The sequence below is a fragment of the Astatotilapia calliptera genome, chromosome 18, assembly GCF_900246225.1.
Source record: "Astatotilapia calliptera chromosome 18, fAstCal1.2, whole genome shotgun sequence".
Classification (NCBI taxonomy): domain Eukaryota; kingdom Metazoa; phylum Chordata; class Actinopteri; order Cichliformes; family Cichlidae; genus Astatotilapia; species Astatotilapia calliptera.
In genome coordinates, this window is record NC_039319.1 from 33,233,075 (window position 1) to 33,246,752 (window position 13,678).

The window sequence follows — 13,678 nt, forward strand, 5'->3', positions numbered from 1 at the left end:
AATGACAAATTAAAAAGGCATTAACATTTTTTGTATCAAAAAAATATCGAACCGTGACACCAAAGTATCGAACCGAACCATGAATTTTGTGTATTGTTGCACCCCTAATATATATATATATATATATATATATATATATATATATATATATAAAACACCCTGTTGAATAGGACACTTCTTTTCACATTAAATTATAGTAATGATCCAATAATATGACAGACAACATTAATGACTAACTTGAGCTGAGACTTCAATATTCAGCATCTCATGAGTTATTTGTTTATTCTCAAGTCTGTGGACACCAAATCGAAGCTATAAAGAGAGTGAAGAATAGACATGTACAATCACTGCTGTTGTCACCTCCTGTCTAGCTGATGTTACAGAAAACTGTTAACCGTACTAACACACGGTAAATTTAGAAGTGCTAAAGCACGGCTCTGCCATTCTTACCTTGCTGTAGAGTTGTTTTCTTACTTGTTATTTCCGAAAGACAAGAAAACTTGGATGAACTTGTCACATTTTTTTTTGTGTCGTTTGGTTTTGGTTACTTTTGGGATTAGTTTTGATCATTTTAGTTTCTTTTATAGTATTTCAAATATTTATATTTACATGCAATATTTAGGCAAAGTAAAATACATTTAGAATAGATATGATTATACAGACCCGACAACCAAATCAGCTGACTTACAGACTGATCAAATAATCAAAGACTAAAACTAAAAATGTTTTGTCAATATTGTGTTTAATTAAGCTTTGTGAGTGTAGACTATTGTTTATCACTATATTATATGTTTCTATATGATGTAGTTTGAATTTATCACACCTACTTTTAGGTTTTATTGGCAACGATGTGATTATTTAACTGATATGTTCTGCCCATAGATATTTATTTTTCTACAATATTGCAGAGCTGACTGCTTAAAGGCAAAATCAGACAGAAACTCAACAATTTCTGGTGACATGAAGTTTGTTAACTGCATAACATGAGTTTCCAGTAACAGTATGTACAGTTTTTGATAAAGCCACAGTATGTAATACTGCTGTGATGTGACAGAAACATCATGGACTTGGACATAACTGTTGACACTGGGGCAAAAGTCTCAAAGAGTAACGGAGCACTCATGCAGCTAAAATGAAACATAAACCCTACAGCACATAACACCTATTGCTGTGAACTGGGTGACTGAATCATATTGTGTGAGGGTACACACAAAAAGCTCATATCTCCCTTGCTCTGAGAGGTGAGATACTGTTTGTCATGTGCAGACAAAAATACCAGTTGGGCTCTTCAAAAGCCAGCACTTGAATCTGATTAAGTCTAACATATGGTAGCAATTCAGTTAGCCTGTTGATGCAGCCTGGAGCAGCGCCAGTGTGCAATGCAAGTCACTGTTCGAGCTAGAGCAGCGAGTGAAGTTTCCTGTTGCAGAGAATATGTTGAGATACTAATAAAGGTGATCTTATCTTATCTTATCTTATCTTATCTTATCTTATCTTATCTTATTTCATATCATGCAAACTGGTACAGTCAGATATGCTGTAGGTGCAGCAAAGGAACTGATGCTGCACTGTATCCTCGTACCTGCAGTCTTGCCTGCAGCAGTTGCAGAGGAGCCATTCTTACTGGCAGTTGTACGGGGAGCGGGCGTGGCCTTTGGCACAGGTGGACATTTTTCCCCATTTTCTGGAGTCTGAAGAAAAACCAAAGAAGAGATAAACAGCTGTGTTCCTGAATTTTACGTGTATGACTTTGTGTATGACTGCTGTGTGCATAAGGAGTGTTTTCCAGGCTTTTATAGTGCAGCCAAATGCAAGTAGAAAATGAAAGTGACAAGAGAAAAGAGGAGGCTAACGTTTTAACATTGGGAGATTAAAAAGGATATTTGCGACAGATGGTGGCTGATATCTGGAACCACATGGAACAATCAGGGCTTTTAAAATGATAGTAGGCAAAAGATTTGTATGAAAACGCTCTCAATCAGTGGAAGACCTGTGTCATCCAAGCATGGCCAACAAGAGGACATTATTAATAGCATGACCACAGGATTATACAGTATGTTTAATTTCAGAGTCCATAATCCAGGGATCTTCAACTCCAGTCCTCGAGAGCTACTGTCCTGCAGCTTTTAGATGCATCCCTACTCCAACACAGCTGAATCAGGCTGTGTCCCAATTAAGAGACCGCACGCTTTAAGTACGAGCACTACGCGTACTACGTACGGTGCATACTATATAAAATTTTATATATCTATATATATATCTATATATCTATATATCTATATATATATATCTAACAAAAAAAAAACACCCAGCACGCCCCTGCGGGCGGTTTATCCTTCAAGCTCGGGTCCTCTACCAGAGGCCTGGGAGCTTGAGGGTCCTGCGCAGTATCTTAGCTGTTCCCAGGACTGCGCTCTTCTGGACAGAGATCTCCGATGTTGTTCCCGGGATCTGCTGGAGCCACTCGCCTAGCTTGGGAGTCACCGCACCTAGTGCTCCGATTACCACGGGGACCACCGTTACCTTCACCCTCCACATCCTCTCGAGCTCTTCTCTGAGCCCTTGGTATTTCTCCAGCTTCTCGTGTTCCTTCTTCCTGATATTGCTGTCATTCGGAACCGCTACATCGATCACTACGGCCGTCTTCTTCTGTTTATCTACCACCACTATGTCCGGTTGGTTAGCCACCACCATTTTGTCCGTCTGTATCTGGAAGTCCCACAGGATCTTAGCTCGGTCATTCTCCACCACCCTTGGGGGCATCTCCCATTTTGACCTCGGGACTTCCAGGTTATACTCGGCACAGATGTTCCTGTACACTATGCCGGCCACTTGGTTATGGCGTTCCATGTATGCCTTGCCTGCTAGCATCTTGCACCCTGCTGTTATGTGCTGGATTGTCTCTGGGGCATCTTTACACAGCCTGCACCTGGGGTCTTGCCTGGTGTGATAGACCCCAGCCTCTATGGATCTTGTGCTCAGAGCTTGTTCTTGTGCTGCCATGATTAGTGCCTCTGTGCTGTCTTTCAGTCCAGCTTTGTCCAGCCACTGGTAGGATTTCTGGATATCAGCCACCCCCTCTATCTGCCGGTGGTACATACCGTGCAGGGGCCTGTCCTTCCATGATGGTTCCTCGTCTCCCTCCTCTTTCTTGGGTTTCTGCTGCCTGAGGTATTCACTGAGCACTCGGTCAGTTGGGGCCATCTTCCCAATGTATTCTTGGATGTTCGTTGTCTCATCCTGGACTGTGGTGCTGACATATATATATATATATATATATATATATATATATATATATATAAAATTTTATATTTCCTATCACCTTAAATCTTCAGTCAAAGACAAGTATCTTTGACAGTGTATATACAGATGTGTTATACATAAGAGACAAATATTGTTCTCTTAATATGTTCGCATTATTACATTTAGCTTGCTTACATATATGTGTAAAAAGAAAATGTACAAGCTGTGATAACTGTTTATGATAGAATGAAGAGTAGACTGATATATGAAATATTCCTTTATTGGGTGAGAAAATCAGACCATGTCATAACTGCTGTAAGTCACACAGAATAGATATCAGAGCCTTAAACAGGCTGACTTCTGCTAAATGGGTCAAACTGGGCAGAAAGTCTACAAACACATAACATCCTTATAGAATATGATGTAACACTATAGATCAACTTACCTCAGAATATATAAAGCATATAAACAGTTACAGCAATATGATGCAACAAACACAGCAGTACTACTAATCCAAAATACTCAAAGCTTCATAGAACTGAAACAAACATTTATTTTAGCTCCATTCTGCTGCTGATACATACTTTAGGTTTCTGAACATTAAACTTGTTGCTGCCTTTCATAGTGTGTAACTTGAAGGCCCTGAGTACTTTCTCCCACACTGAAAACACTGGGATGATAAAATTATTTGAACATTACCTAATAAGACTGATTCAGGACAGACAATTAGTTATGTTAAACTTTCCTAGCAGTCCTTCACAAACAGGGAACAGTCTGTCTATTCTCTCCATCTGTCAGCTGCTGCTGGCTCTTCCTCCTCCTCTTCCTCACACACTGCTGAGTTTGTCCTGGTGGATCATCAGGGGTGCAAAGCCTCACAGATGATGTGCAGCAGTGGGTCCCTCAGTCTGTCCTCACTCTGGACACTTGCAGTTGTCACACATGGAAATCAAATGTGTGATAAGCTGCAGGATTCAAACAAGTGTAACTTATAAACACATGTTCATACTTTTATTCCACAATCAGAAAGAAAAAGAGAGAGAGTGCAGGACAGACAGACAGGTGACAGTCTCAGGTGTACACACTGCTACAAACAAGAGGATTTAGTGTTTGTGTTATTACGAGTGCTAAACAAGAAGAGTCCCAGATGGTACAGTGGACACACGTGTGACTGCTGTGATTAAAGCATCTTTCTTTCAGCTTAAGGAGTGAACCGTCAGCTCGTTCAAACACACGTTAAAGTCTGTTTGGCTCGACACCACCGAACAGAGGCAGCAATATAACATAGCTAACATTAACAGTGCAGTGAATCCTGCTTGTGCCGTGATATTCAGGACTGCAAACCGAGCAGCATCACTGACTTTCAGCCTGTTGTGTTTGTGGATATATGACTGACTTTAATTATCTATGAAATCATCACATTCTCTGTAAGATTAAGGTCAACTATATATATATATATATATATATATATATATATATTGAAGTAGAGGCTTTAAAACCAAGTTAACGCTGAAAGTACAAACATCACTAATGTCACATAACTTTGCCGACATGTGGCCAACAGTAATGTTTTAATGTTCTTTGTTATTAAACATTCGCACATAAGTAAGTGACATCATATTCAGTACTTACTTTTGACAGTTCACTCTTCTTCTGCCGTCTGCCGTATTTTTCGGTAAAATTATCCACACCCACCGCTGCGCTATGAATTGTGGGATATATGGGACCACGAAGCGTGCACCGGACTGTCGCTACCATTGACTGTAGCTACCCGATCCATACCGGAAACCCGATCGGTTCCCCGCATGCGCAAATCTTAGGTCACTTCCTCTCTTTGCCAACATTGCGACATTCAATATATTTGAATGATACGGTTAGCGCCCAGTTAGCACCTAGTATTTCTCAACAGCTCTGCCTCCTTTTCGACTACGGGGACATTTAAACAATGGATAATCTGTATACAAACAAATGCATGCTTTTCTCCTCAACACAGAGCGTTCCCCGATTGAACAACAGCGCCGTAAAATAAGAAAAATGGCGCCTAATTAATAATACAGACTTTGTAATATGTCACGTGAAGATTCATCAGCCAGATGAAGTGTTCACTGACAATTGACAGTGATAGCGGACATCATCATCACTATTCCAATCAATCCTCTCCACACAGACAAGCATAAACACACTCGACTATCACTAAATCAAATTTAACACACGTTTTGTAATGATGCTAATTCAGTTTGCAATAGGCTTCATTCGCTCGGTCAGCAGGGGGCAGTATCCTCGTACACTGAGGAATAAACTGCCATTAAATGAACAGAAGAAGAAGAAGAAAACATCTGCGCATGCGCGGTACGGATCGGGAGTCCTGATCCGTAACTATCTTTTTATTTTTCGTTTTTGTCTACATTATATTGAAATGTTTCATTATTGGAAACATTTTAAGAGATTATTATTCTTAACATCTTAACAGATACTCTGACCCATAACTATCGTAAAATGCTTCAACCGGAAGTAGACACCTTTTGCGCATGCTGGGTATCAATCGGGTTTCCGGTACAGATCGGGTAGTGACACGGACCACGCTTGATATTTGGGGAAATCGACGGCGCATTTGGAGTACACTTTGAATTGGGACAGCCGTCGTCGTGTGGCGGTGACGTAATCGCACTCAAAATGCATACTTCAAGCGTGCGGTCTCTGAATTGGGACACAGCCTCAGATGGCTGAATTACCTCTTCAGTGTGCCGTCAAGGTTGGCAAAGGCCTGGTAACAAGCCATTAATCTGACTCAGGTGTGTTGGAACAAGGATAGATCTAAAAGCTGCAGGACAGTAGCTCTCGAGGACTGGAGTTGGAGGCCCCTGCCATAATCTAATGGGCAGTGGTGGTTACATCGATCTTTCATGTATGGGTGAAATATATATTTTAAAATGTGAAATGGCATGTAAGGATCCTATTTTATAACTCTGAAATACATATCTAGATATTAATGTAGACTGAGAGTCATCCAGTCTTTACCAAATAAAGACATAGCTTGCACTGAAGATATACATGTAACCTTGTGTCTTATACTTACCTTGGCAGCCTTAGCAGAGCTAGTTGCTGTTGGCGGCCGCTTGGCAGCAGTAGGTGTAGTTGCCTTGGGTACAGGGCTTTTTTTATTGGCTGAAGCAGTGGTGGGGGAGGGGCGTTTGGCCGAGTTGGCCTCGCCATTTGTGGAGAGAGTGGATGGGCGTGATTTGGCAGAATCTGGTTTGGTGGAACCTGCATTAGGCTGGTGATTATGAAATTAAAGAAGCCAAAATAATAGTAAAAAAAGGAGGACAGCGCAGAAAAGAAAGGAAGAAAAAGAAAGACAGATAGAAAAAGAAAAAGCTGCAGTGAACTCAGCAATGACTGCAATGACAGCGTGATATAGCAGCCCAGCCAGCAACCATAGATAATCATAAAACAGGCCATAAATTATAAAACCGACTAAGCAATTTATAACCAGCTTAGAAAGGTCATGATTACTAAATAATGAAATTACAGGCCTCAAGTGAGATAAAATGAGCAGTAGCCCACAGCTGCATGTAATATGGAAATTCAATGTCAGACACTGGACAGATTCACAAACACGTCAGCTAGCATGCAGTTAGTGGACAGTGAGTTTCATTTGTGTAAGCTTATAATGTAGAAAGTTGTATGAAAACTCTCTGGCCTCGTGGCTTTAACGTAAACAGTTAGCTTAAATGCTACCTACTGGGAACATGTCAGTATGAAAGCGGTTTATTTGCCAGTTGGTCACTAAAGTTCTTTGGGTTTTTGTCTTTACTCCTAAATTTATACTCATTTACTCCAAAGGTGATAGTCTATTATGTATATAATTCTGTTCTGTATGTATACACTTGTTTCATTAACAGTAAAGCAGCTAAAACCGATTAATGAAACAGGTTCAATAGAGGGGAAACAATGAGACAACCTGAGGCAATACAAATGGTTTTACAGGTCAAGATATTTTTTGTCAAGAACATTTTTTTGTCACTACTAGCCTCAGTGTAACTATTACTAGTATGAGACAATAACTGGACCCTACCAAGGTAGCACAGAGTATCCAACTCCACCAGAATGGCACATCAATACATGCCAGTGCCAGAGGTTTACTGTGTCTAAAGAGCATAGAGGAGATTCCAGGAAACAGGCAGTTACTCTAGGAGAGCTGAAAAGGGTTGGTTCTTAAGCCAACATCAAAACCGGTATTTGATCCTTTGTCTAAGGAGGAATAGGACGAGCACTGCCAGAACTACAAAATGACCCCCAGGAGGCCACAGGTGTGAATGTTTCTGACCAAACAATCAGAAATACACTGGATGGCTCAAGGGCCTGACGTCCTCTAGTGGGCTGTATTACTGTTTGTCCATCCATCTATCCATCCTCTTCCGCTTATCCAGAGCCGGGTCGCAAGGGTAGCAGCCTAAGCAGAGAAGCCCAGACCTCTCTCTCCCCAGCCACCTCCTCCAGCTTGTCCAGGGGAACACCAAGTCCACCAGAGAGATATAATCTCTCAAGCGTGTCCTGGGTCCCAGTGGGTCATACCCAGAACACCTCACCCAGGAGGCATCCTTGTCAGATGCCCGAACCACCTCAACTGGCTCCTTTCGATGTGGAGGAGCAGTGGCTCTACTCTGAGACTCTCCCGGATGGCTGAACTTCTCACCCTATCTCTAAGGGAGAGATATTGCTGTCTGTAATATTCTTCAACATGTTGCTCAACATCAGTTTGGTGGTGGGTCAGTGATGCTCTGGGAAGGCATATCCATGAAGACAGGCACAGACCTCTACAGGCTGGGAAACAGCACCCTGGCAGCCATTAAGTATCTGGATGAAATCCTTGGACCCACTGCTGGTGAAGTGGGTCCAGGGTTCCTCCTGATGGACGACAATGCCAGGTCTCAAGTGGTAAGAGTATGCAAGCAGGAGAATTTATCCTGGAGAATAAAGGATGATTGACCCCAACGCTCACTTAACGTGAATCCAAAAGAACACCTCTGGGACATTAGGTTTCAGTCCCTTCGACACCGCCAGGTTACACCTCAGACTGTCCAGAAGCACAGTGATGCCCTGGTCCTGATCTGGGAGGAGATCCACCAGGATACCATCTCACTGGCAGCATGCACACAAGCACACGGGGGACATGCATACTACTGAGTACCATTTTGAGTTGCAGTGAAATTTCACACACATATATATATGTGCATATATATATGTGTGTGTGTGTGTGAAATTGCAACTCAAAATGGTTGTAATTGTGTGTGTGTGTGTGTGTGTGTGTGTGTGTGTGTGTGTGTGTGTGTGTGTGTGTGTAATGTAGTCCTGTCAATCAGAAAATAAAACAATTATTCCAACTGGCGCACCTCAAACGCTATTCACACCAAGCTTAGGGTTACCACCTATGATGTCATGGGCCTCAGAAGGTAAAATACTGGTGTGACCAACACTTTAGACAGACACACACACAGACCTCCCCTAGCACACACACAAGAGATAAAGGAAATATGTTTCTGTGATTTCTGTGATCAGCTTCTGCAGCATTTGTAAGCAATTGTGTGTCTTGCTCAAGGACACTTCACAGGCTTTCGTTGCAACTGTGGGAGGTCAGACTTGTTATTATCGGGTGACTGCTTTTACCACGATGACTGTGCAGTTTGCGTGCTGGAAATGTGCGTAGATGACACTAATTATTCTCTTTATGCGTGTCTGTATGTGACCCACCTTGCTCTTGCTGTCAGGGCTCGCCAGGGTCTTGCTACCATTCCCTGTGGGAGACTTGGCCGTCCCTTTCACACCCTTCTCCTCCTTCTTCTCATCTTTGTTGGTCTTCTCCGGCTTGTCCACCTTTTCCGCCTTGTTGTTTTTCTCCGCGTTCATCTTCTCTAGCTTTTCCTCGTTTTTGATTATCTTCTCAGACTTCTGGTTCTTGTCTGGGCCGTAGTCCTTCTGCTGTTCTTCCTTCTTGTCAAAGTTGTCAATCTTGTCTGTTTTCCCAGACACGGTGTCTGTCTTCTCCTGCTTGTCTTTGTTGTCAGATTTAACTGCGAAAGAAAGAATGCTGTCATTAGTGTCAGACTATTTTAACAAACCCTGTTGCATAATGAGTAACGGGATGTGACTGGAGACAAAAGAGCCCACATATATAAATTCAAAATTGTAACAAAATTCTAATAAATGTCATCAAATATCAAGATTCTGTTCAACTTACAACATGATTTTGAAAGCTGCTTTGCAGTAAGCAAAAGGGGGATGTACATATTATGTGCAGTCTAGTTCATATTCTCAAAATCTCTATATCTCTAGCTTAAAAACAAAACAAAACAAAAAAAACGCCACTGCACTTTACAGGAAAGGCCAGAGTCATCTTTATTTTCTGAGGCGGCTGAAGTCCTTCAACATCTGTTGGACAATGCTCAGGATTTTCTGTGAGTCTGTTGTGGCCAGAGCTATCCTCTATGCTGTTGCATGCTGGGGCAGCAGGTTGAGGGTCGCAGATGCAAATAAACTGATCCGCAAGGCCAGTAATGTTGTGGGGATGGAGCTGGATTCCCTTAAGGTGGTGTCGGAGAGGCGAATGTTGTCCAAGATAAAGACAATGCAGGATAATACCTCCCACCCACTCCATGACGGGCTGGCTAGTCACAGGAGCACGTTCAGTGACAGACTGAGATTACCAAAAAGCACCACTGAATGACACAGGATATCATTCCTGCCTGTGGCCATCTCCCTGTACAGCTCCTCCATCTAACACACTGTAAACACTGCAATAGTTACATCCTTTTTGCACACACTCTTTTCTACTCAGTAATGTTGCTGTCAACATTCTTGACATTTATTTATAATCACCTCCGTCAATCCTTGATATTTATTATTTAGTGATTTGTATATATTGTGCTATTTCTTAAATTTCATACATCTGTAACATATTGTATTGTTAAATAGTCTTGTCTGTTTCTGTTACTGTTATTTATACTGGAACAACTGTAACCCACATAATTTTCTTAGGGATTTATAAAGTATGCTGATTCTGATTCTGATTTAAGATAAGTGCTATCTGAGCAGAAAGCATAAATCCGTTTTAACATTTTACTTTCTACAAGGTTAAATAAAAATCAGCCTCACAAATCAATCATCCAGGCATAATTTAAAACATTCTGTATGTTTTAAACCAGCGGTTCCCAACCTTTTTTGCACCACTGACCGGTTCGTTTATTGTATTTATGGTGGATAAATACAACAAAATAAAACCAGTACTGGTACCAAAAAAAAGATTTATTCATAACACACGGGAAAAGACCCAGAGAAACGGAGTTAACGATAAAAAAAAAAACGATAAAAACCCTGAAAACCATAAACTGAAAATCTCAACTCTCGTGGCCCGGTACCAAATGACTCACAGACGGGTACCGGTCTGTGGCCCGGGCGTTGGGGACCGCTGCTGAAAAAATAAATAAAATAAAAGACAAATGTAGTAATGAGTAAAAGAAACCAAAGCTGACTTATCCACCCATCCCGGATCTTCTCTGAGCTTTTTCTGGCACTAACAATGTGCACTCATTATTTGTTAAATGGCCCTCGTCATATCCGTGTAAGCAAAGGCCATCTGAGGCTATGAAGAAACCATGTCTGTGAAATGATAATGATTATTCTGTCCTGTGAAATGTGAGAATATACAGTGACATACAAACAGGACCAAGCTTGAGCACAAACTTTAATCCAGTGTGGCACCTAAATGATGACACAGTGCTAATGTTGAAGGTTGTGTTCACCAACAAAACCCATCACATCAAATGATCTTCTGGTTGCAACTGCACTTTTGTTATTTATAGATTTGAATCTCCACATGGAAGGTTTTATGTAGGTCGAGGCAGCAGATGATTCTGGGTCTGGCTGGTAAACAGGCCAGCACCATCTATTTTATTGCACTGCCTTATGTAAGAGCTTGCAATGGTGAGGCTGTATCCTCACAATAATCCATGTCAGAGGGGTCAAACCCTATCCAACCCTGAACCCTTTTTAAGAGTCGATCTGTCATCTTTTTTATGAACTAGATGACTTATATCTCTCTTATGATTCATCTATAATTAGATTTTATTTGTCTTTATTTGTATTGTACTGTTACAAAATATCTAAACCGTTTCTTTTAAGAAACACCATCTATCATTAAATGCTTAATAACTACAAAGTGCAGAGTACTCTAACAGACTGGAGAATAAAACTAAAGCAAACACAAAATGAGGTTCCAGCAGGAAGGTTTTAAAGCTGCATTTGCAAGTGAAATTAATAGGTTGTTAGTCTCGATTTAAAGGTCTCGATGGTGATCTTAATAAATTATTCCACAACAGCAGAGCTCTACCACCAACTGAGTCCTTAATAATCTGGGAGATACTTAAATAGCTTGCGCCCTGTGATCTGAGTTATGGTGGAACATGGAGACCAAAAAAATGATCTTCAACGACGGTGAAAGGAGGGCTGTGTTATGGGCCCCGTTCTTCCGTATCTGGTTAACATCTCTGAGGATGATATGGCAATCACGGAGTGTATTTTTCTAATACATTTTTGTAATCATTCATCAATAGACTATCTTCAGCACCTCTCCCAAGAGTAAAAATCCTCAAATTAAATGTGGCGTGTTTTTCTCACTACGAGAATGACAGAATGACATCATGAAGAACAAAGAGTACAAAAAACACCTGAAGTTTGGCCTACAGGGATACTTCTACAAAAAATGTCCACATTATTTGAAACTTTAAACATGTAATAATACTCGTGTTTACATAAATTACAGTGTTTTTCAGTGTGTGACATGGTTATGAAGAACCTTTGGCGGTAATAACTGATCCACAGAGGAAAAAGGACAATAAAGTGAAAGAAAGAAAGTAAACAGGGATACATGAGGAGAGCAGAGGGGAATATTTAATGAGGTCGATGGGGTTAAGGACACAGCCGGCGGGGCTGAGGGCTGGGAGCAGAAAACGACAGAGGCCTTTTGTTGCCATGAAGACACATCTTATGTAACTGTGACAGTGGAAAGGCCTGGCTGTGCTGTACCCTAATGCCTCCCCCCCTCTTGCCCCCTGTTTACTGTGCGATAACTGCTCTTCCTCCTTTCAACCGATGGCAGCTTGCTGCTGCTGTGCTTTCTCCAACAATCAAGCAGCATCTACAGCTGCCATGAAAAAAGATCCATTTTCTTATGCTGCTCTTAACTGGAGCTGCAAACTAGCCTGCAGTAGAGATCAAATCAGGCACAAGCAGTAATGAGCACGGAAAGTTGCCACATGGATGGCTCACGTGTGCCGGTAAGGTGCCACAGTATGTTCAGCATTCAGTGCTACTGTCCTATTTATCCTGCTGCTTCTCTCTTTTTACTGGTTGTCTGCCCCAGTGATTTATTTTGTGGTGGTTTATCAAACTGTAAATGAAGTCACTTCCTGCCCTGGAAGGTTAAGCTAATGTTAATGCAAACTCATAACTTGCTGCAGTGGCTTCTTAAAGAGGCCTTCTTTGTTAAATTAATTTTAATGGCCTTGATGGCCGAGATTTATTGCAGAGCTTTGTCTGATTTTGGTGAAAATAAGTCAATATTATCCATTTCATTCAAATAGCAGCAAACAAACTAAAAGGAGAATTTGATGACAGAAGAAATGAGGCATCCTGACGTCTTCAGCTGCAGTGAACAGCAAAGGTCCATAAAATGTGTCTCTTATTCCAAACAATATTACTCAGCGTCTTTTTTAGTCTTTCGATAAAGGCAGAAATCAACACTGAGTGTTATAGAAACTTCTCACAGACAGTGAAATCCAGCCAGTGCAAAAGAATACTGAGTTGGCAGCACACTTCATTAACACGTTCCAGTTTGATCAATTAGATCAAAATCAGTGGAGCAGAGGCACACATACTGTCCTTTTCATGCCACACATTCCTTTTCTGTGGTGCCTGCGTTTAGCCACAATAGAACTTTACTAGTGATAGTTCAGCAATACGAAGCACAAGATTCAGCGACAAGCTTTCTGTGGCTTTAAATAACCTTCTTAAATCCTTCTTCATACAAGCCTAGAGACTGGTTTGTGATATCCTGGTAACCAAAGTGTGTAGTCCACAACCAGGTGGCAAGTGGTTGTGGGAGGTATAGCATGTGCAACCACACTGGCTTACTTAAAACAAATGCTGGTCACACAGCTGGTGACCAGCACAAGGAGGAGGTGCCAGGCTGTGGCTGCATAATGTTCTTCCACGTGCTACTGAGGCCCCCCTCGTTAAATGAATCAATTGTTGCCAATACATCCTCTTTCTTCAAACTTCAATCATCCAATCCAGTAAACGAAACAATGGCACTGGCAGACAAGCTTGAGTTTTTCATGGGTGCGACCCAAATACTCAACTCTGGTCCTCAACCCATAAA

At 41.4% G+C, this 13,678-nt stretch overlaps 1 protein-coding gene across 1 annotated transcript in view; it reads right to left on the bottom strand.

Annotated features, from left to right (window-relative positions):
• Nucleotides 1-13,678, bottom strand: part of LOC113011196 (microtubule-associated protein 4-like) — a 137,195-nt gene that overhangs the window by 29,812 nt on the left and 93,705 nt on the right. Inside the window, 3 exon segments of the mRNA XM_026150630.1 lie at nt 1,583-1,691; nt 6,320-6,517; nt 8,995-9,314. Of these exon segments, the coding sequence (XP_026006415.1) occupies nt 1,583-1,691; nt 6,320-6,517; nt 8,995-9,314 (627 nt within the window).